At 45.7% G+C, this 27666-nt stretch overlaps 2 protein-coding genes across 3 annotated transcripts; one reads left to right on the forward strand and one right to left on the reverse strand.

The window, feature by feature from the left end:
• Window positions 1-1405: 1405 nt before the first annotated feature.
• LOC123451936 (protein PHOX1-like) lies at window positions 1406-6003 on the forward strand. 2 transcript variants are annotated; one of them, XR_006632535.1, is made up of 3 exons: window positions 1406-3975; window positions 4466-4682; window positions 5662-6003. XR_006632535.1 is itself a non-coding variant. In XM_045128500.1 (2 exons), the coding sequence occupies exons 1-2, from the start codon at window positions 2031-2033 to the stop codon at window positions 4612-4614; spliced, it is 2094 nt and encodes a 697-aa protein (XP_044984435.1). In that variant the 5' UTR covers window positions 1406-2030; the 3' UTR covers window positions 4615-4878. The 2 variants fall into 2 exon arrangements, 1 of the variants encoding a protein (XP_044984435.1); XM_045128500.1 differs by lacking the exon at window positions 5662-6003 and having other exon boundaries at window positions 4466-4878.
• A 13640-nt stretch (window positions 6004-19643) lies between these two features.
• LOC123397964 lies at window positions 19644-23200 on the reverse strand. Its single transcript, XM_045092473.1, has 5 exons — window positions 23121-23200; window positions 22433-22541; window positions 21886-22116; window positions 21173-21743; window positions 19644-20955 (listed from the first exon to the last, which is right to left on the reverse strand). The coding sequence occupies exons 3-5, from the start codon at window positions 22012-22014 to the stop codon at window positions 20003-20005; spliced, it is 1653 nt and encodes a 550-aa protein (XP_044948408.1). The 5' UTR covers window positions 22015-22116; window positions 22433-22541; window positions 23121-23200; the 3' UTR covers window positions 19644-20002.
• Between the last annotated feature and the right edge of the window lie 4466 nt (window positions 23201-27666).

The following is a 27666-nucleotide window of genomic DNA, read 5'->3' on the forward strand; positions in this document are numbered from 1 at the left end:
CTTTTACATTACCTCGATGCACCATAATTCCATCCTACTTGTTTAGACCGATCCCACCACATATCCCCAACCCGCTCGAGGTAGCAAAGTCAAAGAGATACATAGAGGATGTTTATTTTAAATTGTCGTTTTTATGTGGAGGGAGGGGGCGCCTATATGTATGCCCCATTGTTTTTTAGTGTAAGTCAATTTTGCCAAGAGGCCGAGGCACCCTTCTTCCTTCTCCAGCCTAATACTTCTTCCTTCTTTATGAAGAACTAGCTCATTTTGTACAAACCAACTACGACTATGTGTTTTATTCCAAAAAAAACTTTGATCATGTGTCCGACAACCAAAATCGATGCTCACAAGTGGACCTAATCCCCCTTTTACATCATATTTGCGTCCTATCCAGTGGTGAAGCTTTAACCATTTCTTTGGACGGGGCAAAGCAACCGACTTAAGAAAATACCATTGTAATTTCGCTTTTGGGGCCCAGATTTAGCACCAGACTCTAACTGAATTCCTATTGAGCTAGGCGGGCCATGGCCAAGTTTGGCCCAACCATAGCTCCCCCCTTGGTGTCATCGATGCATACCGATATCACCACACACCCTCAACCCGCTCAAGGTGGTAGTACCCAACATCCACCAAGGTGCATTCGTTGATGCCGCAACTACGACGACGAGTAGCTCACGATGATGGTGTCACAAATAAGCCAACAAAGACGAAGGGACCGATAGAGGATATTTGTTTTATATTATCTTTTCTTCCGTGTGACACCTATATGTTCTTTTAGTGTGAGTCTATTTTGCCTCCTGGCCCGGTACCATTTTGTTCTCCTCCAGCCTAATCTTCTTCCTCCTTCCTCCTTCCGCCAACTCTCCTCCCATCCTATCCTCGCCGCCCCGAGCGGGCAATAAACAGGAAAAATAAAAACATGCGCCCGCAACCCTGTAACCCTAAACTTGTTTTGTGCGGAACTCAAATTTACGCACAGATTGTGAAATTAGAGAACATGTTTTTTTTAACACAAAAACATGTGCGGGGCTCGGCTTTTCATATGAGCTGAGAGCGCATACGGCCAGACGGACAATTCTTCGACAATTTTTTTTTTTTTTTTTTGAGAAACGACAACCTTTTTTTTTTTTTTCTTACTTACAAGAGGGGAGCTTAGGCGGAATGGGACAAGGACGCGGCACATACGGCCCAGCGCGACTAGGCTGTCCGTCCGGCACGAGATAGCGAGCACGGTCCCTCCCAGGCCGCCCGTCGGTCGGCCCACCGCCCCGCCGGCCATCGACAGCGACGTCGACGGAGGCTAGCAGCGCAAAGCCGCAAGCAAACCCTAATCTAATCCCCCTCCTCCTGACCCGACCCCCGGGGGAGGGACGGCGGCGCACGCGCGTTAGCTTAGCTACTAACTAATTTGGGCAAGTAATTACCGCCGCCTACCCACCGCACCGCACTGGCTCCTTTCCTTTCTCGCTGGCGGCCTCCCCGCTGTCGCCGCCACCACACGCTCCCTCCGTGACCGCGCGCACGCAACCCCACCGGACCAAACCCACCGGACCAAGCCAACCCCATTCCCCAGAACTCGGCCAAAAATCTCGTCTTTTTTGATTGAGGAGCCGGAAGAAGAAGAAGGGGGAAGAAGAATATTGTTCCCTCCGGGCGAAGAAAGAGGACGACGCGGCGGCGGGCGGCGAGCCGTTGTTCCTTTATTTGTCTCCACGCATCCCCTCCCCTCCCCTCCCCTCCACCCACAAATATTCCGCCCTCCCGCACCTGCTCCGTTCTTTTCTTCCACCCCGTGCGCTGCGTTCCTTTCCTCTGCCTCGGTCGACCCTGCTTTGACTTCAACTTGAAGCTGCCGTCTGCCCTCCTGCCTTCCTTCCTTTCTTCCTGGGATCGGGCAAGAAGAATTCCTCTGCCTTCTCCCGTCCGTCCACCGGATTTGGGTCCCGTCCCGTCGGAGGGTTCGAGGCGGCGCGGCGCGGCGGAGGATTTCGTCTGTTCCCGGCGGCGGATTCGGATTTGCGGGGTTCCGGATGGGGAAGCCGTCGCTGAAAAAGAAGCGGGCCTCCTCCGGCGCCGGCAAGGGCGGCGGGGGCGACCACCACGGGGGAAGCAAGCCGGGGGCGCTGGAGCGGTCGGGCTCCAAGGTGCTCGACGGGGACGAGACCATCTTCGCGGAGATGGCGCAGGAACTGCGGGAGGAGGGGAACAAGCTCTTCCAGCGCCGGGACTACGAGCGCGCCCTCCTCAACTACGAGAAGGCCGTCAGGCTGCTCCCGGCCTCCGCCGCCCTCGACGCCGCCTACCTCCACAGCAACCTCGCCGCCTGCTACATGCAGATGAGCCCCCCCGACCACTACCGCGCCATCAACGAGTGCAACCTCGCCCTCGACGCCGCGCCCAAATACTCCAAGGCGCTCCTCAAGCGGGCCCGCTGCTTCGAGGCGCTCGGCCGCCTCGACCTCGCCGCCCGGGACGTCGACAGGGTGCTGGCTGCCGAGCCCGGGAACCTCACCGCGCTCGACGTCGCCGACAGGGTCAGGCGGACCATGGAGGAGAAGGGGTTTGTGGTGGACGGGGAGGCCGTCATGCCCACGCCCGAGGAGGTGGTCGCCGCAGCGCCCAAGCAGCAGCAGAAGCCCAGGAAGAAGAAGGGCCGGAAGGCGTCTGCCAAGGCCGCGGCTGCCGCCGTGGAGGAGCAGGGGGAGGAGAAGGCGGCCGAGCCTGTCAAGGAGGCCGAGGAGCCGCCCAGGCAGGTCAAGCTCGTGTTTGGCGAGGACATCCGGTGGGCTCAGGTGCCGGCCAGCTGCGGCATGGCGCAGCTGCGCGAGGCTGTCCGCGGCAAGTTCCCGGGACTCAAGGCTGTTCTTGTCAAGTACAAGGACAGGGAGGGCGACCTTGTCACCATCACCAACCAGGACGAGCTCAAATGGGCCGAGGACTTGACTGAGCCGGGCAGCTCGCTTCGGCTGTATGTCACCGAAGCCAACCCGGAGCATGAGCCTTACCTTGAGGACGCAAGCAGCGGCCCGCTGGACAGGAATATGCACAACGCGTCGGACAATGGAAGTATCAGAAGCAACAGGCAGGACGAGGACAGGAGCACCGTGACTTACATTGATGATTGGATTGTGCAGTTCGCTCGCCTTTTCAAGAACCATGTCGGGGTCAGCTCCGATGAGTATCTGGACCTCCACGAGGTCAGTATGAAGCTGTATACCGATGCCATTGAAGACACGATTACTACCGACGAAGCACAGGAGGTGTTTCAGCTCGCCGAGGGGAACTTTCAGGAGATGGCAGCGCTTGCGTTTTTCCATTGGGGTAATGTTCACATGTCTCGGGCTAGGAAGAGGCTGCTCTTACCGGAAGACTCTCCAAAGGAACTGGTGCTTGAGAAAGTGAAGGAAGCGTACGAGTGGGCAAAGGAAGAATACAAGAAGGCCGGGAAGACATACGAAGAAGCTGTAAGGGCCAAGCCGGACTTTTTCGAAGGTTTCCTTGCACTTGCGCACCAGCAGTTTGAGCAAGCAAAGCTGTCATGGTATTATGCTATCGGTACCAACGCGGATCTGGACACATGGCCTTCCTCTGAAGTCTTGGAGCTCTTCAATAGAGCTGAGGATAACATGGAGAAGGGTACAGAAATGTGGGAGGAAGTGGAAGAACAGCGCCTGAAGAATCGATCCAGACCTAGCCAGGAAAATGCTGTGCTGGAGAAAATGGGCATGGAGGAGTACATCAAAGATGTATCCACTGATGACGCTGCTGAACGGGCTTCCAATATGAGGTCCCAGATAAATATTCTGTGGGGCATGCTGCTTTATGAGCGTTCAGTTGTGGAGTTTAAATTAGGACTGCCAGCGTGGGAAGATTGTCTGATGGCAGCAATTGAGAAGTTTAAACTTGGAGGAGCTTCAGCTACAAACATTGCTGTGTTGGTGAAAAACCACTGTGCAAATGAAACTGCCCAGGATGGTAAGAAAAACAATATTTGTTTATTATCTAGTAGTTCACCATGTTCTTGTATCCTGACGCATGAGGCTGAGGGAACTATGATGTTGATTTTGTTGGAGAAAATTAAAATTGCACACGAATCAACATTAAAAACTGTGATGCTGATTGCCCTGTCATCTCTTCTATAGACATGCTGTATTTTTTTGCTAGCTGTTCCTCTTAATCACTTCAAACTGACCACTGGAAGTTATTATTAGGGAAGTTCACCTAGTATCATTGGGACTGATATTATATTTCGTAGTTTTTTTCTAGTACTGAAAGTACTTGCTGAGAAAGTTGTGTGCAGAAAAAGGGTCTCTTAAATGTGGTGTCCAATTGTGAAAACGCGAGCTTTAATTTTGTAATTTACATTGTGTACTATGCTGAATCGTCCCAATCGTATGTTTCAATCTGTAATCGTGTAACATGCATTGCATTACTTATTTCTAAGAATGTCCCGTTTGCTTATTAGGTTTGGGCTTCAACGTTGATGAAATTGTGCAAGCCTGGAATGAGATGTACGACATTAAACGGTGGCTGCGTGGTGCTCCATCCTTCCGTCTCGAGCCATTGTTTAGGCGGAGAACGCCGCAACTGCATATGGCACTGGAGCATATATAGTATGCATGAAGTTGGTCCACACATATTAAATTCTGGAGCACTGTTACCGACACCAATTTTCTTTTTAGGTGAGTGCAGTTATATTGGTTTGTGTAAGAACTTTAGTTCATATGAACATGAGAAATTTGAATTGGCTTTGGTGTGTTAGATGTGTCTTGCTTTTGTTATGATTATTGCAGGCTGCATGGGTATAATTGTAACAAAGATGAATATACAGTTCCGAGTTTATCTATGCTGCGACAAAGATAATTTCTGCTGCTCTAATTTTGTACTATGCCAGTTATTTCTGGATTCATGTAGTTTTTCTATCACACATCTGCAGTTGCATGAATTTCATTTGTTTGTTTTATAGGTCCATAGATGCCTTTTAATAAAATGCCCTTTATCTCTCTTGAAAAGAGAGGTAATAAATAACTCTTAGAGCCATACACAACATATGTAATCCAGTTTACTGTAATACAATTTCTTGCGCTGATTGGTCCAGGTGATTCTGTAAACAAAATGCAGAAAGTAGTAAATAACTACAAGTTCAGAAAGCATGGTAGGTGAGATATTTGAAGATAAGATTTTGCTATGGTAAAACTATGTACTCCATATCGTGAAGATGAATAGACCTTTGCTGGGAAAAGATTGCTTTCTTTGCTTGGAAAAGATTGCTTTCTGCCATACAGGGTCAGCATAACCTGCACATGATAAGTACATCTTTTAGTTCCTGATGGTCTGTGCTTAGGGGTTTAATTTACTGTAGACATTTGAAGTAAACTCTTCCTGATGTCATTTACACTTTAACTTGGACAAATATCTGAATGTGATTATCCTCTGTTTTCTTTTGGGTGAAAAAGCCTCCTTGGTCAGACCGGAGCATTATATAGTACAAATAATGTTTCCATACATATCCTGAGCTCCTGATTTTTTGGTCCATTTTAGTCAGAGCCTTGTGATTAATCCTTTGTTTACCCAATTATCATCTTAAACTCTTTGATCCAAATTGTTCCTTGTTTGTGATCTTTGTGGTATTGAATTTGGCGTATTGATTTATCTTTGCAGGTCAATTGTTGATTGGGATACAATACATGGATTTGTCCGGTTGCATTTTTTATACATGGAAAAGTCTGCTTCCCGGTTGCGAAGCTATTCATTGCGGAGGGGTGGAGCCCGCTCGCGATTTGCATACGTTAGTTGTCGTTTTTTTTGTCTGTCTTGTTCTTCTTCATGCACAGGAAGCTGTGACTTGTTACTGTATTAGAGCTGCATTTGTCAGTAAGCTTAGTAATATACATACAGTATTATTTTGAGGATGGATTTGGTGCATCCTCTATTTGTTTTGCAGTGAATTCCGGTATCTTGTCTGCATGCCTGTTTTGGGCTTAATTATATTGTGATCACATACACCATCTAGAATTTCCCGCACTTGGCAAAGGGCTTTCCACAACTATATTTTGGGAACCTGAGATTATGTCGAGGGAGTCGTGGAGATAATTTCGCGAATTGTGGTACCATATATGGACTGGCTCACAGGTGTGATGATTATAAATGTTTGGGAGTAGTTGGGAATTCACACGGTATATTTACCGACCAAGGCTTTGCTGTCAGCTCTCTATATATAACCACACCTCTAGTGTGTTTCCTTCAAAGAACATGTAAACATAATGATGGCATTTAGAAGGGACATCCCTAGATCTATCTTGTGTAGCGAGTGAAACTTTTACTGAATCATTGGTTGTAGCTCGCTTAGGGTTGAGAGGCATCAGGAAAGCCGATAGCTCATGGATCCGGGAGGAGCGTAGGTTTAGCTCAAGCTCGTAAGATTGTTCTCCCTCAGGATACAACATCCGCAAAAAGACGTACGTGCAGTTTAGCCTGCTTGTGGCGTGTATACGGCAAGAGACTGTTTGTTTTGACACCTGTTAGTTCCTCCTAGGGAGCTTGCTCCTCCTGTACCCATATGAGTGTGGATTGCTCTTCTGATTCTGATAGACGCAAGAGACTGTTTGTTTTGACACCTGTTAGTTCCTCCTAGGGAGCTTGCTCCTCCTGTACCCATATGAGTGTGGATTGCTCTTCTGATTCTGATAGGCCTAATACTGTTCGATTTTGCAAGTCATGACACCGGGATATGATATGTTCCGTATCCTGCACCTCCCTTGATTGCAAGTCAGCCCAGCAGGTGAACATGTCTATGATAGGCATCCATGTTAGGTTTAAACGACTTTCAACACTGTATGCAAGTTACGACATGTCTGGCCATTTATCCCTCTCTTTTTTATTGAGAAAACTTCAGAAAATGTAAAACTTGTCGAAAACCCGGTCAACTTCGTATGTTGTAATCATTCCAAAAGAATTGTTACGGTGCCTCGAATTGATCATAAAAGGCCATACATAGAAATTGGGGGCATGGATGTCGACCATTGACATCCCATGGCAAAAGTTGTGGTCATTTCAAGAATGTCTATAAAAATATCATGTTCAACGCAGAGTGTTCGGGTAGGCATACATGCAAGGTATGAAAAAAAACTATTTAAAATCATAATTTAAACTAGTACTTAAAACTGGTATTCTAAGTTTTTAACATAACTAATAAATACAGAGGGTAAAATTGAAACGAAAAATACTTTCTTTAACTCATTTAATAAATATTTGAAAGAAAATAATAATTAAAAATAGTTACTTAAAACTATTATTAGGTATTCCGAACAATATATGATTTTTTTGGATAAGTTTGACAAATAATAATAAAATTCATAAAGGTGAAAAATGAATTGCTGGAAAAAGAGCAAAACAGAAAATAGAGAAGAAAAATAAATGCTCAGGCCTTGCCCAACCATGCGAGAGCATCGCTCCCGTCGGGCGCTTGTTCAAATTTGTTTGGAATTTAGAAAATATTCCCATTTCCAAAACATTTTGTTCACAAATTCAAAACATATTTGAGCAAATTCAAAACGATTTTATTCTTTCAAAATTTTGTTCACTTTGTAAAGAGTGTTATGAAATTTCAAATTTTCTTCGTGTTTTCTGAAAATGTTTGTTTTCCAGATTGTGTTCATGCTTTCCAGGAAAATGTTCACATTCTGATATTCTGAACTATTTTTAAAAGACACACATGTTTTTTGAACTTCCCTTACAATTTTGGAAATGCAAATATTTTTTAGTTAATGAACAAAATATGAAAATAACAATCATTCTGTGATTTTTCTAACAAATTTTTGAAAGTTAGACCATTTTTTGGAAAAGAAAACTGAACTTGAAAGAAGAAGAAGAAACGTAACACAAAAGACAAAAAAATGAAAAGGAAAAAATATTTTTTTTCTCAAAAAGACAGGTTCGCAAAGTGTTCATCAAATGTTTTTAAAATACCGAGCCCATTTGTTACTAAAGCGTCAGGGTTCAAACTGTTCACTAAAGGTAGACAGTCCATGTGGCTATGCACACACATTTTTCTGTAGGTGGTCGCGTATTTGATTACCAGCTAGTGCGATCATTTTCGTTATTTTTCATCACATGCCACTGTAAATGGGCTGGCCCAAATGAGCTGCCCTTTGTGAATGCATGGTGTATGACTAAGGTACGAAAGTGGATGTGATTTGCAAAAAGTACACATTGCCCTTTATACGTTTGGTGAGGAGGTTATATCGAAGCGGGGCTTTTTATTGACTAGCAAAAAAGCCCGTGCGTTGCACCGGGAGCATATACAAATAAAACGCAGACCCTAGTCCTAGGAAACAGTGAGCTCCTCCGCGTTCGTTGAAACATCCTCGATGTACGCATCTGAAATTCAGCCCCACGAGACAGGGGATAATTTTTCGTTTATCCTTTAAATGCACCTTTCCGCTGTAGTTATTTAGGCTTCTTGTTGATATTTCAGGAAACATGTGATCCTATATATACTGGTCGTAATCTGTATAAAAGAGCGAGATGGGATTATGTAACATGAAAAAAAAGTGCATCCTTGCTGCTAATAAAGAGAGAAAAGGTTCCTAAAAAAAGAGGGAGAAGAGGTGCATCCTTGCTGCTAATAAAGAGAGAAAAGGTTTAAAAAAAAGAGGGAGAAAAGGTCGTAATCTGTATAAAAGAGCGAGATGGGATTATGTAACATGAAAAAAAAAAGGTGCATCCTTGCTGCTAATAAAGAGAGAAAAGGTTTCTAAAAAAAAGGAAGAAGAGGTGCATCCTTGCTGCTAATAAAGAGAGAAAAGGTTCCAAAAAAAGAGGAAGAAAAAAAGTGTTGTAATGGATCGAACCCAGTTCTCTGGGGTGGAAGCGAGGCGCTCAAGCCACTACGCCAGAGACATGCTTTTGATAGATGAGGATCTCGGGCTTTAAGAATCGCGTGAGACAGCGGATTTGACAGAAAAAAAACCGAATGTTTTCCTCAGGTGGCATAGTGGGTAATTTATGTCAATTTTAAGGGCAGTTTTTATGACGTACGACAGAAGCATTAGTTGTTTTATTATTAGGGAGGATTAGAAAGATTCTTTTGATCTTTTTCTGCTGACCAATCAATTGAATATTTTATAACTAGTAGTAATTTTAATATTTGAACTTTTTAATATTTTCTATTAGTATTATGCTCATCCGCTCCTGCTCTAACATTGTCGTAATGTCAATGTTTGCATTCTTCGACCACAACATCTTGGTGATCACAACGGATGTTAAAAAATCAAATTAAAACAAATATCAAGTCGCACACCTCATTTTTAAACAGGAGAAAATCAGTTACTAACTGCATAACGGCATAATAATGCATATCTATATGTTATGTAATTCACTCAATTGAAAATCACATTACAAATCAAATAAACTCAAATGAATTGTTAATATCTTTTTCAATCAAATCTCAGTCAAACAAGTAATTCCAAGATGGACATTCCATGGCTCTCTCCATCTTCGTGGCCGTGGCTTGTTCTTTCTCCAGAAATAAAATAGCATAGCAAAATGTTTTTAGTAAACACATGGAGGTGATGCTACACAAAGTCACATCACACAGTGACCACGCATACTGCAGTCAGCCGATAAATAACTTGCTTCAGCCAGGATCTGGATAGTACCTCCTCCAATCCCTTTTTACTTTGCATATAAGATTTATCTAAAGTCAAACTTGATGGAGTTATACAATATGAAAAAATATCAACATCTACCGTATTGAAGTTATAAAATATGAAATTAAATTCACGACACATCTAATCATATTAATTTTGTATTATGAATGTTGATATTTTTTCTATAAAGTTGGTCAACCTTTACGAAGTTTGACTTCAAATAGATCATATATGCAGAGTAAAAAGTGTTGAAGTGTATATGTGTATTGTCTAGTTTTTTTCATCAGTTCGGACTTTTGGTTGCGTTGGCTAGTAAACGAAGCTTAAAACATGTTGACTTTCCAAGTCACACATGAGACGGGTGTTCAAGTGTATATGTGGATTGCCTAGCCTTTTTCATAGTTCGAACTTTTGATTGTGTTGGCTAGCGCATGAAGGTTAACATGGTATTAGGGGTGTTGCATTGACTAAAGGGAGTACATTTTGCTGCTCCATTAGTACGTTTTGCAGCTTCATGTGTTCCTTGTTTCACCTCATCATACTTCCTTCTAATGTTGACACTAATCTGCCAAAAAACCTTGGAACAACAAAGATGCTGGCAATGTTCATCTAAGGAAATGTTAGAAGGGACATGCATTTGTGGGGGAAACTGCCATGTTAATTTAAGCCTTTGAGACAATGCTATGAGGAATAATAAGCGCACCACTGTAGCAACAATTGGAGACACAAATTTTACACAGGATGAGCAAAAGCATGGACTTACACAATAAGCCTTCTTACCTTTAAGAGTTGAGGATCATTATAAGGTCCAGAATTTATGGTTAGTGAGCAGAGAGATTGCCGAGGAAAGCTCTAAAAGCATATTCTCTGAAAGTCAGGAGCATACCATTAGAGAACAGAATGTGAGACAACTTGCACCTTTTTGTTGTGGAGATGGTGTATCAGCGTTTCTCTTCTCCCCTAAGAGTAGGGTAAAAAATGTTTTTTCAAGTGCAAGAAATTCATGAGCTAACCTTGCACAAGAGCAGAAGCATTTTTTTGGGTTATTTGATTATAACTAAAAAAGAGGTAGCGGTCGGCAAATCTGCCTTGTACAAGTACAATAACAAAATTATCATCATGATTACTTAAAAGGAGAACTTTGATAATAAAAATATGAGACCTTATTTACACACGACACACATCTAAACTATTGGATGATCCATCATCCATACTTTCTGAACACGACTTCATGTCCGGGGTGAAAACTTTCGCCCCCACATTAATAGGTCGTGGCAGATCTGCATAGTTACCTTGTTGAAGGTGATGTCTACTTGTTGGTGTGTTGGTCCTCATTGGCTGGCCTCGACAACTAGGATGAAAATCCTTGACCAGGGGGATGGCGCAAGGATGTTTATGCCTTTTTAAAGGTGTTGTTGCAGAAGAAGTAGACTTATTTGCAGGTGTTAATTTCATATCTTGTAATGGTTCAGACGTGACTATCTTCTCTCATTGGACCTCATAATTAAGAAAAATGATTGTGCGCATTGTAATGATGCTGAGGCCGGGAGTTTGAGCCTCCTTTCCAACTGAAAAAATAAAACAAAGGAGCATGAGTTCTACATGTCTAAGTTGTAACTTTTAGCACAATAATGACAAAGGAAGTGTTTGTAGGCAAGCTTACTTGCAAAGTTGCAATTATGTGGAATCTTGGACAATTATTCGGAGCAGAGCACCGACAAACGCATCACCATCACCAGCAACTAACCAAGAAGTACTCTTTGGGGAGCCCTCGCAAGGGTCACTTTTGATGGGCTGTGAGTGTCGCGTGTGCTGGGGCTCCCTCTGGAATCCTTTTGTATACACATTTTTGGCTTTTTGATGATTTTTTTGTGTTTTTTTGGCTTTTCCCTGGACGTTTTGAAACAAAATTCATTTTTTTCCTTTGCACGGAAAAATGCATTTAAAACATGTTTTTTTTCTTTCGCGAGAGTTAAAGATTTACTTCTCGTGAAGGGACGGATTTGCTTCCGCGAGAGGCATAAATTTGTTTTCACGAGAGGCGCAACCTTACTTCTTGGAAAAGGAAAAAAACATGTTTTTTTTCTTTCGCGAGAGTTAATAATTTGCTTCTCGTGAAGGGACGGATTTGCTTTCGCGAGAGGCACGGTCGTGCCTCTCGGAAAAGGAGAAAAACTGTGTTGTCTTTGTTTTCTACTTGAAAAGGAAAAATAAACACATTTTCCCTTTTTTCGCGAAGACACATATTTACTTTTCGTGAAGGCATGAGTTTTACTTCCGCGAGAATTCAGAAAAAAAGAAAAAATATTTTTTTTTGGCAAGAGGCACATATTTCTTTCTCATCGAGGCACAAATTTGCTTCCACGAAAGGCATAACTTTGCCTTTTCGGTAAAGGAAAAAGAACATGCTCACGGTTCTGTTTTTTTTGTGAAAAAAGGGTTCATCGAAACCAATCAACATGGGATCTAGTTTTGGAATCTCGAGCGAAATAGCATTTGTATGCCCCTCCTCCCTTCTCTCCCTCCTGGCGTCGCTCCCGTGTGGCGACCGGGGGGGGGGGGGGGGGGACGGACTCTAGACGACTGGCTTCGAGCCTCCCCCTCCTCCCTTCCCTCCCTCGCCGGCGCTCGACTACACTGCCGGGCAAAGCCCGCCGGCGCCGGTGGAGGCGGGGCTCCTCTTCATCCCGCTCGGAGGATGTTGACACGGGGCGACGGCGTTCGGTGGTGCTTCGCGCTGGTGAGGGGCGTGGAGGCGCGGCAACGGGCTCTGACGGTGGGGCAGCGAGGGCTTGGTGGCGGCGCGGTGGGCTTCACGGGGCGGCTCGCGCTCGTGGCTGCTGTGGCGGCCAGATCTGGCGGGCCTACGGGTGCGGGCGACGCGCGGCGCCTCGCCGACGGGTGCGGGCACTTCTGCTGCTACGTGCAGCGCTGTGGTTGGGATCAGGGCGGGCGCGCGTGCTAATGGTGCGTGTTGGCCGAGCTCCAATCGGGCCTCCCCTGTTCCGACCCCTGGACGATGGCGAGCGCCGCGGAGAGGGCTCTCCGGTGAATGCTCTTGGCTGTGGGTGAGGGGTGGCTTCGTGCTCCTTGTCGGTGGTTGGACGAGCTGTCGTTGGTGGCCTCGCGTGGAGCTGCGTCGGCCACCACGGTGAGGCGACACAAGGGTGTGTCCGGTGGGGAGCCCGCATGAGGGATGGGAGGCCCTGATGTGGGACCACCCGTCGCCAGTGCGGGGGTGCACCGGTCCGGACGTGTCCGCTCCTACTCCCACTTCCCTCAGCCGTGTACCCTCTGGCACGGATCTTGCAATATTCGAGGCAAGGCGGCAGCTTGCTGCTCCATCGGCGGGTGCTGCTAGTCAGACCAAAGCCAAGCCCTTTGTGTTGGGGAACGTAGCATGGGAAACAAAAAATTTCCTACGCACACGAAGACCTATCATGGTGATGTCCATCTACGAGAGGAGATTTGGATCTACGTATCCTTGTAGACCGCACAACAGGAAGCGTTAAGAAACACGGTTGATGTAGTGGAACGTCCTCACGTCCCTCGATCCGCCCCGCGATCCATCCCACGATCCGCTACGATCTAGTGCCGAACGGACGACACCTCCGCGTTCAGCACACGTACAGCTTGACGATGATCTCGGCCTTCTTGATCCAGCAAGCAAGACGGAGAACTAGATGAGTTCTCCGGTAGCGTGACGGCGCTCCGGTGATGGTGAAGGATCTACTCCTGCAGGGCTCCGCCCGAGCTCCGCAGAAATACGATCTAGTGGTAAAACTATGGTGTCTACATCTGAGTTGCACGTGGCAAAGTTGTCTCAAATCAGCCCTAAATCACCAATATATATAGGAGGGAGGGGAAGGGACTTTCCTTGAGGGCCAAGCCCCCAAGGTGCGCCGGCCAAGAGGAGGAGTAGGACTCCTACTCCAATCCTACTCAAAATAGGATTGGAAAGTGGAGTCCTTCTCTTCCTTCCCACCTTTTTTTTTCTTTCTTTGGTTTTTCTCTTATGGCGCATAAGCCTTATTGGGCTGTCCCACCAGCCCACTAAGGGCTGGTGAGCCACCCATAAGTCCTTTGGGCTTCCCCGGGAGGGTTGCCCCCCTCCCGGTGAACTTCCGGAACCGATTCGTCACTCCCGGTACATTCCCGGTAATGCCCGAAAACTTTCCGGTAACCAAATGAAGTCATCCTATATATCAATCTTCGTCTCCGGACCATTTCGGAAACCCTCATGACGTCTGTGATCTCATCCGGGACTCCTAACAACATTCGGTAACCACACATATAACTCAACTATACTAAAACATCGCCGAACCTTAAGTGTGCAGACCCTGCGGGTTCGAGAACTATGTAGACATGCCCCGAGGTACTCATCGGTCAATATCCAATAGCGGGACCTGGATGCCCATATTGGATCCTACATATTCTCCGAAGATATTATCGGTTGAACCTCAGTGTCATTCATATAATCCCGTATGTCATTTCCTTTGTCCTTCGGTATGTTACTTGCCCGAGATTCGATCGTCGGTATCCACATACCTATTTCAATCTTGTTACCGGCAAGTCTCTTTACTCGTTCCGTAATACAAGATCCCGTGACTTACACTTAGTCACATTGCTTGCAAGGCTTGTGTGTGATGTTGTATTACCGAGTGGGCCCCGAGATACCTCTCCGTCACACGGAGTGACAAACCCTAGTCTTGATCCATACTAACTTAACGGACACCTTCAGAGATACCTGTAGAGCACATTTATAGTCACCCAGTTACATTGTGACGTTTGATACACACAAGGCATTCCTCCGGTGCCAGTGAGTTATATGATCTCATGGTCATAGGAACAAATACTTGACACACAGAAAACTATAGCAATAAAATGACACGATCAATATGCTACGTTCATAGTTTGGGTCTAGTCCATCACATGATTCTCCTAATGATGTGATCCAATTATCAAGCAACAACACTTTGCACATAGCCAGAAAACCTTGACTATCCTTGATCAACTGGCTAGCCAACTAGAGGCTTGCTAGGGACATTGTTGTGTCTATGTATCCACACATGTATCTATGTTTTCATTCAATACAATTATAGCATGGATAATAAGCGATTATCTTTAAACAAGAAATATAATAATAACTTTTATCATTGCCTCTAAGGCATATTTCCAACACTTTGGGCATTCACGGAGTTGCTTGGATGTAGGGCGGCGGGAGACGCGGTGTTCATGGGTGGAGTGTGCATCTTGGGTGCGGTCGGGCATTCATGGTCACGCGGGTGACATGGTCGCTGGTGTTTGGCATATCATGGTTGTTTGGTGGCGAGTTAACACCAAAGTGCATAACTTGCCCGGTCCTCTCCAGCCGACGGTGGCGGGGGCCACGGGAATCGCTTCCTTCTTGAAGGCTCCGTCGTGGTGTCCCCGGCTCTCCATGTTGCTCCGGGTGAAAACCTGATCCTCAAGATCGGGCGGTGGCAACTATCACTGTCGTGCCCTTCTTGAAGGCACCGCCTTGGAGTCCATGCTTCTTCACTATCCCGCTTCACTTCTCAGTGGCTAGGTCTCGAAAGGTCCTCGTCGGCCCCAAGTAGTTCCTTTTGTCTCATCTGTAGTGTGCTTGGTGGTCCATTGGGTAGTGTTGCGGTGCATCGACACCCTTGTATCTTGCCTTGGGTGTGTGTGTTGTGTAGGGTGATGGCGCGTTGTATCCGAATATGTGTCTCTGGTCGTTGCTTTATATATAAAGCAGGGCGAAAGCCTTTTTTGATAAATAGCATTTGTATCTCTAGTTACAACCATCTCTACTTACAACATACTTTTTTTTATCTCAAAATTGCTTAAGTGATACTCCCTCCGATCCAAATTAAACGAGCAGCTCGATCCAAATTAAACAATCAGCATGGCCAGGAGCTAAATGGAACTACCAGTGCACCCAAAGATGCTATTTTTTTTAAATATTGCTTTTTTTTCAAATCTTTTTGAAAAATATTGTGTCTATTTGAAATTTTTCAAAAATATTATAACGTCGGCCTCCCAGTGGCCGACTGCCACTTGTCGGCTTGCCACTGGCCGAAAGGTGGCAGTCGGCCACCAGTTAGCCGACAGGTGGCAGGAGGGGGCAGTCGGCAGGGGAGGGGGGCCTGTCGGCCTGCCCGTAGCCGACAGGTCCCTGTCGGCCTCCTCTGAGCCGACAGGTGGCCTTTGGGCGGGAAACTCCTTTTTTTCACTGTTTTGACCTTCCTCTCAATTTTGAGCATGAAATGAACCCATTTTGACCCTTTTAGTGGTATTAGAAACTTAAAACATAGTGCTATTACAAACTTAAAACATAGTGGTATTAGAAACTTAAAACATAGTGGTTTTAGAAACTTAAAACATAGTGCTATTACATAAACCTTAAACTCTTCATCCTCTTGCACCCCCTCTTCCACGTCCTCTTTGGCCCCCTCTTCCTCCTCTTCTTCCCCGGCTGCTTCGTCCATGCCTCGGGCCTCCAGTAACGAAAGTGGGACAATTACTATCCGTATGCCCAAATTCATTACATAAAACGCATTGTCCGCGCGCCTCCGATTCATCCATGTCATTTCGGATGCGCTGAGACTGCCGCCTCCCTCTACTCGTACGCATATGTGCAGGGTGTGGTATATATACCCTTTCAGCAGGGTCAACGGTATTGAAGTTACCCATTGATCGGAAACCAAACAGCTCACCTGTCCAGGTATTTAGAACTGCCTGCTTCAAAAAATATGGAGACACAAACGAGATTGCGTCAAGGCCTAGCAGCCCACAAGCAGAAAGTACATGCGAGCAAGGTAGGTGAAGCAACTTTGGTTTGTTGCACGTGCACTCGCACGTTGGCCACAATTCATTTCCAATTATCACCTCATGCGTTCTCATCGCATTTGCACATCCGAATTTGCTGTTAGCCAAGCGGACCTCGAACCTACGCTCCAGATTTCCAATGGCGACAACACTGTGTGTCTCAGCTTTCTTCATCTTTTTATCCATGTACTTCATAACCCTTTCACAATACCGTGTGTTAGGATTGTTTGTGATATGCTCTGCAGCCTTTTCACGTCTTTCTCTGAAATACTTGACTGTGCCATAGAAAATGCCCTCGACAATCGCTGTGAGTGGCAAAGCTCTGTTTCCCATGAGGACGAAATTATATGTTTCGGCCAGGTTGGTAGTCATGACACCGTACCTCGCTCCATGTGTGTCATGCAACAGAGACCACCTCTTCAATGGCTCATGCTCTATCCACTGATCAAAGGTTTTGATCGTCCTCGCAAGCCTTCTCCTTGTACCAGGCGGGTCAAATCCTGGCAAGTCACAAAGCCCAACCGGCTCTTCCTCCAGGGTGGCAGTTCCAGTTGCTAATTGTGCAGCTACCGCTTCGGCATGTGCCCTGACAGCGGCATCTCTTGCAGCTTTCCTGTCCCTAACATGCCTCTGTGTGCAAAGATTTAGTCTGTTACGTATCAGGTGATACTTCCATTGTTGGTTCTGCTTGCAAAGCTTCTTGAATAGATTCATCAGGTTCTTATTTCTAAACTGGGAAAAGAAATTTGCACCTAGATGGCGCATGCACCATCGGCTCTGAATGTCTTGCCAAGGAGCTTGTTCATCAGGAGCAGGGTTTGATAATGTCTTGATGGCGCTGAGTATACCCGGATGCCTGTCATGAAGGATGCACACATTCTGCTTATCTCGCACAACTGCTATTTTCAACTGCCTGAAAAACCATGTCCAACTGGGGCTGTTTTCGCCCTCCACAAAAGCAAATGCAAGTGGGACGCATTGATTTTGCCCATCTTGACCAATGGCTGTGAGGATCTGACCCTTGTATTTGCCAGTGAGAAAAGTGCCATCTACACATATCACCGGTCGACAATGTCTGAATGCTTCAATGCAGACACCAAAAGAGAAGAACAGCCGATGCAACACTCTAACATTTGGGAACTCTGGCAGGTACAAGTCTTGGATGTCAACATAGGTGCCTGGATTCCGGTTCTGCAGTGCCTGCAGGAGCCGAACAACAGAGTCATATGCATCAAAATACGAACCGAATCTGGTCTCAAGTGCCTTCTGCTTAGCCCTCCAAGCCTTGCCATATGATATGTTGTACTTGAACCTCACGAATACATTTTTCTGGATAGCCTTCACTTCCATCGCCTTACTCTCCACTATCTGGCTATAAAACAAGCGAGCAATCACCATGGAAGTAAGGTTAGGATGATCTTGAGGGATACACGGAAGTACACATTTATGATTAACTATGTCACTTATGACCCAGCTTGTGCCATACTTCGGAAGATATCCATGCACCCTTGCGGGACAACCCTCGTTTCTGCATACCATTGTCAAGTTTTTCGGACAAGAAACTTGAGCTACAAAAACCCTTTGAGTGGACATTGCCCAATTAAGGATGACATCCTTCAGAGTTTCTTTGTTCGGGTAGAGGGCACCTGTCGCAATGTTGTTCTGGTGATACTCCCACGAAGAATCATGACCGTCGTTCACCAACATTGCAGATGAAAAGTCCTGATTCCATGATGCAGGAATAGGCACTTCATGTGCGTTCACTTCCTCATCTGAATCGGCCGAATCATCGGAGATATCACCTTCGATATCTTCATCATGCATCTGGTTTTGCATCTCCTCATCTATCTCGTCAGCATCCGCCTCGCCGCTGACATAATCATCCGCATCTCCCCCTTCTGCCTGGCTACTCTCGTCTGTTCCGTAAACATCATCTCCAGCATGGCAGCCATGAATTGACTGCGAATCATGCATCCCGTAGCTGCTCTGACCAGACTCATAGCTACCTTCGGCTTGAGGTTCAGTCACAGGCTTTACCACGGGGAGCAGTAAGGCCACAGGATTACATGCCCTACGATCGCAAGATTTTAACCAGTTCACCCACTGGTCGTCCCGCTCTATATGCTTCAAATACCAGAAAATATTTGCACTGGACCGGGTCCATAATGCATGAACACCGACGGTGTGTGTTTCAATATTGAACCCTAAACATCGGGCAAGCCATTCTGTCAACTGACTAACAGACCATGTTTCAGAGGAGGACACTTGCACCTCAGTGTACTGAAATTCACTAAGATCAGCTCCCATCTCATTTGTTCGAACGGAACCAGGACCGTAGCGCAAACATAATGTCACTAAATCAGACATCTGGCAGTTCAACAAGGACAAAAATTAGAACAAGGACAAACCTACTTCACTCACTAAACTAATTCACATAAGTAAAAATAATTTTACCCTTGAAGCGTGCGCAGAAACGAAGAACGACGAACGACGAACGACGAACACCGAACACCGATAGCAAGAACAACCGTCACCACCAGCTCCAACTCCACCAACTTCACCCACACCTCCGCCACCACCACCACTACAACCTCCTCCTCAACCTCCTCCACAACCTCCACCACCACCACCAAAAATAGCTTCAAAGAACCACCGCAACGCGAATGAGAAGGATGATTAGGCTTCCCTCAAACTTACGCAACTAAACCACGGTTCAAAACGTAGTTTTATCGGAAGATTTTTCGTCTGGGGGAGAAAGAGAGAAATGAGAGCAAGGAGAAGAAAGGGAGGAAGAAGAAGATAGAGAAGAAAGAAGAAGAAGAAAGAAGAAAGAAGGAAGGGAAGGAGAGAGCCGTTGCCCCTCTCGGCCAAGAGGTGGCCGACTGGCCTCCTGTCGGCCACCAGGAGGCCGACTGGCTGGCGCAAGCCGACAGGGCTCCATCGACGTGTTCTGGCCAGTACTCGGCCGACGCGTGGCCGACTCAACTCCTGTCGGCTAACTGGTGGCCGACTGCCACCTTTCGGCCAGTGGCAAGCCGACAAGTGGCAGTCGGCCACTGGGAGGCCGACGTTATAATATTTTTGAAAAATTTCAAATAGACACAATATTTTTCAAAAAGATTTGAAAAAGCAATATTTAAAAAAAAATAGCCCCAAAGACGGTGATATTAATATAAAACATTCATTGACGAAGTAAATCTCGAAACAGAGTTTGTTGTAAAACAAAGGTAACAAGAAAGATGTTTGCGTTTCTAGAGCCCACCATAGAGTTGGGAACTATAGGACTAGTACCTCAATTCTCTCAAACTTCTTCCTTCCGCCGATCCATATTAATTGTCGCTGATTTATTAGTACTAAATCAGCGACAATTAGGATCGGAGGGAGTAGTAGATTCCCATCAACTAAGAAATCTAAAGTTAAAACTGAACCTACGTAATGTCCTTCTAGATGTCTTAGTGAGGTGTCTCTATGCTTGAATTGGCTTTATTGGAAACAGTCTTTGGTTTCGAACAGTTGCAGTGTCAAAGCTTCAGAGTCGTATCAACGTTGTTCATTTCACTGCTATAGACCACTGTGCTCTCCCCTGATGTTGCAAGGCCAGCAAACCAATGCAGAATATTACCTTGAGGTGGTCCTGCTTGGAGTTCACCTGTATGCATGACCATGAGATTCTTTGCTGCAGCATTTATAACATCTGGTTCTTGAGGAACAGTGTCGCCTCCCGACTGGCGGGCATCCATCACTGTAACATCCATGAACGGCGGTGCAACATTCAGGTCAATGAGGTTTCTGACACTGGTGCCATCCTTCTTGTTCTGGAATTGCATTTCCATCTCAGCTATGCTCTTGCTCGAGGGTGTGCTCTCTGCGCCCATGTGTGTAGTGGACGAAGTGGATGAGCGTCGAGAATCTTTCTCGGTGGCTGCACTAATAGTGAAACCAAGAATTCTTGTGCTACCTCCTGAATAACCCATGGAACGAGGCGAAATGTGGGAACGCCCATTCTCACGACTCGGTGACACTTGTGATTTCTTCATGGCGATTCTCTTCGTCGAGTTTCGCAGCTTCTCTCTGTCCCGGGAGATTTCCTTTGATGCATTCTCACTTGCTTGTCCCAGAGTGGCAGTTGCATCTTGAGGACCATTGTTCAGATTCACATCCTTGGGGCAATCATAAAATGGGGAAGGATGTTGATACTGAGCCCCTCCAGGAATCTCTGATGAATGAAGGCGGTGATATCTTTGAAACGTTGGAAGTCGGCAATTCTGAGCACTGGGCAATTCAGCGTCAGCATAATGCCTCCTAGTCATGTAATCTGTGGCGCTGCTTTGCCATAGAGATCTGGGTGCAGCATTGGAGCTGGATGCTGCAAATATTCCTGGATTGACGATTCTAGAGCTGGACTGGTAATGCGCGGTTGAGGAATCAACACCAGTTTTCTTGTGTGTGAGCCATTCCATGCCACTGCTTCGACCTAGAAAAGGAAAATAAGATACACTTAGTGTGCATTGATGCTTACAAGTTGGTTTAAAACATAAAGATATACTCCCTCCATCCAGAAATACTTGTCGGAGGAATGAATGTATCTAGATGTATTTTACTTTTAGATACATCCATTATTATTCATTTCTGTGACAAGTAATTCCGGACGGAGGGAGTACAAGTTTCTAAATAAATTAAGAAAATCTTACCATCTAATTTATGGCCGTATGAATAACACTGGTTCTTAGAACTGGAGGCACCCACACTTAAGAAGTTTGTTTTCTTCATAGTACTAGGTGACCCTATCACTTTTTTGTTCAAAGCATTCACTGTTGAGACACGTGATGGCTGTAAACCAGTGGCCCAATTCTTGTCCATGGGTGAGGTGCGTTCAATGCTAAGCTTCAGATTTGTACCAACAACTGAACCACTATTTCTTGGCAAACTCTTTGCAGGATTCTCCCATACTGTCACCACATCATCATCACTATCATTTGCATCAGCTGGAACCTGAAGGGGCATTTCTTTTATGGACCCACTATTGCTATGCCTCATAGACACTCTGTTCAAGCTACGCTCTATATTTTTTCCCTTCATGAATTTTCCAGAAGGTTTCCTCATATCATGTCCTGCAGGAGGCCCAATTTGCTGGACTCTTCTTATACCCCCAGATGGTAATGAATATGATATTGCTTGAGAATATCCATTTGATTCACCTCCTCGGCATTGTAATGCCATTAGATCCTTCTGAACCTTATACAGACGATGAAGTTCATAGACCTATAAATAAAGATGTCAAAACCGTATAGAAATGAGAAACAATTACACCTATGGACAAATATAAGAAAAAACACATCACTTGCATATGTAAGAAATCTCTAGACTACTGAAAGCACATAGTATGAGTAACGTCATAATCTACCTGTTTCCGGAATGTAGCTTCATGTGCAAGTATAGTCTGCTTTAGCATTTCCCATTCAGCATATGCAGATCCATTTGTGGGTGTTATAGTGAAGCTGTTACTGAGATGTTCAATTGGTTTATTCTCCATGTGTTACGATAACCACCAATTGCCTTTCAAGTTTACTCTACAATCTGCAAGTGCCCGAGTATTCTGGAAGATAGGTCTTGCCTACAACTTTTGTTCCTGGTCCTAATAAATATCCACATATAAATGATGGGTTATTGTAGTATCATCAAATGAATATAATGAGAAGGTTATTTAGAAAAAAATAAATGCATGAACTTGGCATCCTTTTTCTTTTGCGACTGATTTGGTGTATTCAGTCAGAGAATTAAAATAGTTTAACATGTATGATTTGCACACTCATACTACACAGCGGCAATAAGACGTTAGGAAACCAAACAAGTATGACTTCACACCACAGTGAAGATGCATCACTTGACAGATACTCGGAAAATTCTGATCAACAAGTGATAGAAAACAAGAACGGACGCCTCGTACTTACAAAGTTCTCGAATGTGAAGCAATGGTGTGCAAGGAGTTTTATCCAGCCAAGAATCCTTAGCTCCCAAGAAACTGGATTATGTCTGGCGGCTTAATCAATTCCTCCTTATCTGAAGCAGACAAAAGCGGTTAGCTTGCGTCAGCAAGAAGAGACCTCAAATTTGGCATTTATGGAAAGTAAGGACACACCCATAATAATGAAGATGAAAATAAATGCAAAGCGAGGAAAATGGTAGACAAGATCCAGATCTGTAACAAAATGTGACAGGAGAAGGATTCCAAAGATGAAATGTGTAAAAAACAGAACTTTACAAAGCAATTCCAGGAACCTTCACCGCCACAAACAAACAGTTGAAGAGAAACTAAAAGAAATAGGAAACACACAACAAGAGGGCGCAAGGCAGGATCAACAAGCAAGGAAGAATAGAGGCGATCTCCCTGTGCCCCCACACCTTTCTGCCCAGGGCGTGCCAAAAGATCACAGCAAAAACAAATACTCCCTCCTTCCCAGAATAAGTGCCTCAATCTTAATACAATTCTGTACTAAAGTTAGTACAAAGTTGAGACATTTAGTTTGGGACAGAGGGAGTAGATGGGAAAGAGCAGATTTTACATAAACAAAATCAAGCATAACAGCGTAGAGACTAGAGAGCTAAACTCCCAAGAACACGAGAGAATTTTCAGCTCACCTTATCACAAGGAGAAGCCCACGATACTGGTGAAAGATATCCGTCTATCCTTTTTGTAGATAACCTTGAGGTGTTTCGTTCTTTATTAGGAGTGATTATAAAGATTTGATTACGATTCAATGACAACTCGACATGGACACTGATGAGCTCATTTGGCCTTTCAATGCCTTATGTTTTCTAGTGCTACATTAATGCATTCATTTACAAGAGATTTCGTCATTTTGGACTGGATTTAGAGCACATTCAATTACATGTAACTGACCCACTGCTTCTTTTTTTAAAGGTATTTTCTCCCTTGGGCGGTTTGACTGACACACGTCCCCCTATGCGACACGGTGCACTCACTTCCTTTGTGCCAGGTTTGAATACGGGTCGCTGCTCACCTGCACAACCAGCTAAGAGCAACTCTATCACACCCTGTATCCCGTCCTGGCCCGTAAAATAACCATTAAAGTACGGCTCGGGGCGGAAAACCTGCCCGATCAGACCCCACATCCCGTTTCGGCCCGTAAATATTTTTGCGGGACGCGGCAAAATCTCAGTCCCAACTCGCGTATTAGCGGGTTCCCCCCTCGCCGTTGCGGTGCCCTGCATATAAGCGGGAAGCGGTTGGTGGGGAACATTTCAGCCCACGCTTTCCCCCATCAACCACCTCCCCTCTCCCCCCTTCGCCCAAGATTCCGGCCGCCGGATTTGGCTTTTGCGGGCCGTCGGTGGCTGCGCCAAGCGATGGAGTGGTCGGGGAGCATCTCCCACAGCCCCGGCAAGGGCGCATCAGCGCATGCAGGGACGGGTTCGTCCTCCCGGCGCCGTCGACGATTTGCGGGCATGGATTCGTCCGGCCGTCCACCGGGCTCGGCGCTCACGCAACGGCTCTGTGGCTCGCCGTTGCCGCTCATACAGTGCGACGACTGCACGCAGACAGTGATGCGGCTTACCTCGGGCACGCCGAACCACCCCGGATGGATGTTCTTCAAATGCGAAAACGACGGGGTACGTGCACTTGCGGTATCTCATTCTTTGGTTCAATTGCGGATCCTCATTCCGAACATGGTTATTCTTTTGTGTAGGAATATGGATGCTCATTTTGGTTTTGGGAAGACGAATACATTGATTTATTGATAGAAAAGAAGTTAATAGATGTCGATGCACTCCTTAGTAGAATAAAAAACAATGATGTGACTGCATGTGCAACGTCTACTTATTTCGAACCAAAGATGAAGAATGAAGAATGCAAGATGAAGAATCCACAGATCAACAATGAATGCATGAAGAAGATATTGCTTCAACTAGTTGGAGCAGTTATGGAAGTTGAAAATCTTCTAAAATGCATACTTGTGGTTTTTTTTTTCTTTGTTCTTGCTATTTTAGCAAAGATGTGGTGATGTTTATGTATCCAAATGTTGTTGGAAAAGCAAAGAAATGCATTATTCTAGCAAAGATGTGGTGCAAATTTAGGTTTTCCAGGCCGAAATGAGCTGCGCCAGAGCAGATCCCGCAAAGCCGACCCGTAAAAAAGCATATTCCGCGAATATGCTTTTTTACAGGTCCGTTATGTTATGTGGGGTCTGCATCCGCGGCCGTGCGCGCCGGCCCGCAAAGGCGTTTTTCCACGAACTGCAAACACGTTTTGCGGGCCGGACGGATGCGGGGTCTGCTAGAGTTGCTCTAACTGGTCAACAACACCCTCGCATAACCAAACCATTACTTAGTTTAAATTTTTAATTCTAAGCTAACTTCTTCAAAAGGCCGAAGCCGATCTTTATTAAGATGGGGAAAGAAAATTTACAAAGCGGCGGAGGCCGCCCATATTACAGATAGGCCATAAGCTGCAGGCCACAACACACTATCTAGAAGGGCCATCCAGGGACAACCCTCCCCAGCAACAGCCCTGGCAGGGCTCTAACTCTCCTGGCAACTAAAGGGCAGCTGCACGCCAGGATCTGAGGTCCTCGATGGTCGCGCTCACCACCTCAGCAGGGCCGGACGCCGTTTCCTCGAAGATGCGAGCATTGCGCTCCTTCTAGATGCGCCAATGAAGCAGGATAACGACTGCGTCAAAATCCCTCCTCAGCTGCATAGGCGCAGCCTGCCTAGCCTGCAACCACCATTCTTCCGTGCACCTGTCCTCCCCGACCGGAATCAGGAAGGAGGCACCCAGCCAGCCACGAAAGCGCGTCCATACCTTGTTCATGAAGCGGCAGTGCACGAACAAGTGAGTGCATGACTCCTGCGCGACGCTGCATAGCACGCACGCCCCCTGATTCGGCCAACCACGACGGTCGAGATTGTCGGCGGTGAGGCAGCATCCGTGGACCACAAGCCACATGAAGAACTTCAGCTGGGAGGGTGCTTTGGACTTCCAAATGGCGGGTGCACAACCAAAGTCCTGGTTAGGCGCGACGAATAGGTGGTAAGTAGAGATGGTAGAGAACTCCCCGCTGGTCTCAAACTTCCAGACGATGGCGTCCTGCTGAGACTCGTCAAGATGGATGTTTGCGACCAAGTCCCAGACCTGCAAGTACTGGGCCAGCGCTTGTACCGACAAGCCTCCTCTGATATACACACCCAACGGTGATTAACGAGAGCCTGCTGGACGGTGATCCGGGAACAACTGACAAAGGAGGCAAGGGCGGGGACGATCTCCGGTACCAACAGCCCACCAGGAAGCCATCCATCATGCCAGAAGTGGGCCTTGTCGCCACGACCAAGCACCACCCGTGCCCCCGCGCGGAAGAGAGCTAGGGCAGCAGTGTCATCATCTTCCGGGATCAGGCACCAAGGGCGTGGGGAGTCTGACCAGCGAAGCCAAGACCAGCGACAGCGAAGCGCGGTGCCGAAGAGCTGCAGGTTCAGGATCCCGAGGCCACCTTTCTCCAAGGGCATACACACCCGAGACCAAGGCAAGAGGCAGTGCCCGCCGCTAATCTCCTCCTCCCCCTTCCATAGAAAACCCCGACAAGCTAACTTCTTACTACCTCCGTCCCAGTGCATTGGGCGCCTAACGTTTGGAATGGATGTAAATAGGGAAGCGCTTCTGGCCGGTGCGCCGGCCGAACCGTTCGGCGGGCCGCACGCGACCGCGCGGGCGTCCGCTGACTACATGCAACTTTTTTCGTCTAAAATTGTTGCAACCAGCGTCATATTTTCTACAAGCGTTTTGTTTTGCTACATCTGTCCGCTAAAAAAGCTGCATCCACGGTTGGTTGCAACTCTAGTTCGTCGGATTTTCGTTACAATCGGTGTTTTTTACTTTTGCTACAACTGTGTTAATTTTTGCTACAACCGACATCATTTTTTGCTGCAACCGTTCACTAAAAAAGTTGCATCCACGTCACGTATATATTTGCTACAACCGGCGTTTGACTTTTTCTACCACGCACCATCAGTTTTGGTTTTTTGCTACGGTCACGTAGATATTTTTTTTCTACAAATTTTGTTTTTTGTTGCAACAATTGAAAAAATTGCTGCATCGCGCCGAAATTTGCTGCATCGGAGGGAAAAATGCTGCATGAAGATCTAACGGTGCGGACGTGCGGGGGTTGGTGGATCGTGCGGCCCATGCGCGGCCGGCGCCGGCGCATAGCACTGGCCATGTAAAAATTACCGGTGTATTTTTCTTTCACGTGTAAGTTACCGGCTGAGAGTAATTGACAGACGGAAACAAAAACGACTGCAGCTGGTCTATATTTTTTACAAGCGTATTTAAAGCGAAAACGACGTGACAAACAGGAAGTTATTGGCCCAATTAAGTCCGATTGGATTGGCATTTCACAGCGGCATACACCTGTAAAAATTATACAGACCTACATCCATCGTTTTTTATAGACGAAAATCAATTAAGACCGATATAATATCCCTGTAAAATATATACAGGTGTATAAAAATACACCGATACCAAACGGGGCCTAGCAGTACACAAGGAGGAATGTGTCGTCATGGAAGAAGGGGATGTCCTATTATACTTTATTTACTTTACTTTTTCTTTATTTTCTTATATATTAAAATAATTTGGGATAACAAAAAGTTCAAAAAACACAAGAACAATGTGAATTGTGAATTTTCAAAAACAGTTCTTTCAATTACAAAATGTTCGCGATTACAAATGAATGAATAATTTTTGAATTTTAGTTAGCATTTCATATCCGATGGAAAAAATATTTATGTGCATTTTCTAATGACGATGAACATTTTGTTGTATTTGATGAATATTTTTTGAACTTGATGAACATAACTTCTAGAAAAATTCCTTATTTAACACTCTCTTAAATTTCATTTCCTTATTTGACACTGAAGTACTTTTTCTTTCCTATCTAAGAACGAGTCTAAATTTTATGCCTTTTATAACATTTCTGATTATTTTAAGCCTAAATGACACCTGAAAAGACCATTTTACCTCTCATGTGGTATGTATATATGCGAAGCAATAACGCACACACACAACATCAGTGTGGGGCAGCAACACATACACACACATGTAACACACACCGAGCAACACACGCAGCACAACTCACGCACACAATAGCACACGCGAACATGCAGCAAC

Source organism: Hordeum vulgare, chromosome 5H (genome assembly GCF_904849725.1).
Source record: "Hordeum vulgare subsp. vulgare chromosome 5H, MorexV3_pseudomolecules_assembly, whole genome shotgun sequence".
Classification (NCBI taxonomy): Eukaryota; Viridiplantae; Streptophyta; class Magnoliopsida; order Poales; family Poaceae; genus Hordeum; species Hordeum vulgare.